The following is a 2536-nucleotide window of genomic DNA, read 5'->3' as shown; positions in this document are numbered from 1 at the left end:
AACAAAGCTATATTATGTCCACAAAGCATAGTGTAACTACAAAAATAAAGAAGCCACACTACAAACCACAATAAGCCAGACAAAAGACTTGTATTACAAAGGCTTAGGCCGGGTTCAGATAAGGCGGCAGCCAAGCTGCCGCCAGCCTGCCATGCAATCGCAGAGTGCCCCATGGCACTCTGCGTTCACAGCGGGCGGTGGAAATCCACCCCCCCCCTTGCCACGTGATGGAAGAAGGGGGTTGATATTGTGCCGACCCCCCCCCCCTCGCCCAAAACGGATTCCAGCCCACGAATTTCCCAAAACGGATTCCAGCCCACGAATTTCCCAACGGATGTTTTTCCCAACGGCCTTTTTCCCAACGGCCACTTTCGAACGTTCATTTTCCAACGTCCCTCCCCCCCAACACCCTTCAATTTCCTATAAATTAAAGGGTTTAGGGTGAGATTTTGTACCCTCTAGAATTTCTAGAGAACATAATAAGCTTCACAATTTCCATTCTCCAAGGTGCTTTTACATGCACTTCAATCATGCTTTCTTTTTATCCACCCATTTACCTTTCTTTTAATGTTTTTGTGGTACACTTGCCATGCCTTTGACATTGTGTGCTTTTGTTTTTCTTTTAGGGGTGTGCGAAAAGGGCGGGAGGCAACGTGAAGCGAGCGCATAAGGTGACCCCTCACAAACCGCATTTCCATTATCATGACTTATCTATGTGTTTTTAATTTATGTGGTGCTAATATTCTCTTCGTGTTTGATGTAGGTACTATGGATTCCAACACGAGCCATGAATTTGATTCATCGCAACAACGAGGCGACGATGAACCTATTTTCTCCCAAACTTCTCTCCCGCACTCTAATTTCTATTCATTTCCCCCTCCTCCTTTTCATGTGCCACCTCATGGCTTCCAAGCCATGCTCAATTCTCCTTCCTTTTCTCCAAACTCTCCCTTCATGTTTCGCCCCCCCCCCATTCACCTATGGTAGCGCAACCTCCTAATCGATCATCCCCCCTAGGTATCCCAAACATGGGTTCCATTCCCAATTCCCCAGGAAGCCAACCATCACCCAACTCACTCAATAACCCCCCTTTATCTTCTCAACCAAAGCGAGTTCGTGGCATGAGGAAGGAGCCTAGCGATGAGGAGATTGTGTCAGAGACCCAACCTGCGCCAAAGAAACCCAGGAACTCCAAAAAGGTGGTGGTGGACTTGGGGGAAGATGACGACAACGACAATAAGAAAAGCAAGTGGCAAGACTTTTGGGTTGACCAACTCATTCATGTCAGGGGGGGCATGAGTGAGGAGTTCAACAATCCTGGGAAACAAGGGGTCAACTTGTGGGCAAAGGTGGCCACAAAGCTAGCCGGCATTTACCCTGATTTCAATAAGGATAGTGAAAGTTGTCGCAAGAAGTGGCAAGCGGTGCTAGCAAAATATAGAGTGGACAAAGCTCACAACTCGGTATCTGGCAATGACAGGAGGCACACATGTAAATGGTTCGATGTGGTGGATGAGTATTACCACGATACAGCCACGGTCACTCCTCTTAGCCACGCTTCTTCATCAACAATGGATGATGCTACTTTCCCCGGCGGTGACAAGGATGAAGTACCTATAGCACTAGATGACGAGAAGCCACAAGCACCCATGTCCTCAAGTCGTCGAGTGACTCCCAAGTATGAGGAATCTTTGGCCACAATGGCCGATACTGGGAAACATCTATTGGACCATCTCAAGGAGATCTCTAGCCAAAATGTTGCCTTGGAGAGGGAGCGACTGAAGATATTGGCAGGATTGCATGCCACAATGAGTGAATTCCTTAAGGAAGGAAGGGGGGGCAACAAGTAGCCTTGGCGGAGGAAATTCTTGTTATTATTCTTGTATGAGTTTATAAAGTTTGGGATCTCGACGTTGCTTTGTTCCTATGCGTTGTATGGATTTATGAATGTTTCTAAGCTCCTAAGAAGCCATATAAGCTGAGAATTTAATATGTATCAACTTGTTTTGGATTTGCAGGTGACAATGGGCATGTCCAAAGACATTGCACTCTATTGTGCGTGGTTGTGTTCTATAGCGATCTATGAATTGCTTAAAGAACCAAGCATGCACAATGATGAGTGCATAGTGCAGACTTGGTTGCATGTTACCGAATGCATGGCACGATCTGTGAGGTTGAGGAAGATTGCGAACCGTAGGAGGGGTCATGAACACAGACAAGCGTGGGCATATCCACGGCCTCAAGGCTTTGTAAAATGCTATCTCCTAAGTGCTTATAGTGCTACCATGTTCAAGCGGCGTCTTAGGGTTAGCAAAGAAACCTTTCATTACCTTTGTGGGAGTCTAGCAAAGGTATTTGCAAAGAAACCTTTCATTACCTTTATGGGAGTCTAGCAAAGGTATTTGCTAGACTCCCACAAAGGTAATGAAAGGTTTCTTTGCTAACCCTAAGACGCCGCTTGAACATGGTAGCACTATAAGCACTTAGGAGATAGCATTTTACAAAGCCTTGAGGCCGTGGATATGCCCACGCTTGT

At 46.3% G+C, this 2536-nt stretch overlaps 1 protein-coding gene across 1 annotated transcript; it reads left to right on the top strand.

Annotated features, from left to right (window-relative positions):
* The first annotated feature begins 973 nt into the window (after positions 1–973).
* On the top strand, positions 974–1850 carry LOC147630816 (uncharacterized). Its single transcript, XM_086809923.1, has 2 exons — positions 974–1017; positions 1054–1850. The coding sequence occupies exons 1-2, from the start codon at positions 981–983 to the stop codon at positions 1848–1850; spliced, it is 834 nt and encodes a 277-aa protein (XP_086666049.1). The 5' UTR covers positions 974–980.
* Positions 1851–2536: the final 686 nt, after the last annotated feature.

This window comes from Cibotium barometz, chromosome 15 (assembly GCF_041138505.1).
Source record: "Cibotium barometz isolate CiBa-2024 chromosome 15, ASM4113850v1, whole genome shotgun sequence".
Lineage (NCBI taxonomy): Eukaryota > Viridiplantae > Streptophyta > Polypodiopsida > Cyatheales > Cibotiaceae > Cibotium > Cibotium barometz.
This window is presented reverse-complemented; position numbering and strand designations above follow the sequence as displayed.

Excerpts from the sequence above, each read along its gene's own strand:
- LOC147630816 (XM_086809923.1), top strand. The coding sequence starts at position 981 with ATGGTAGCGCAACCTCCTAATCGATCATCCCCCCTAG. Across the intron at positions 1,018-1,053 it reads TAATCGATCATCCCCCCTAG|GAAGCCAACCATCACCCAAC; the intron begins GTATCCCAAACA and ends CCAATTCCCCAG.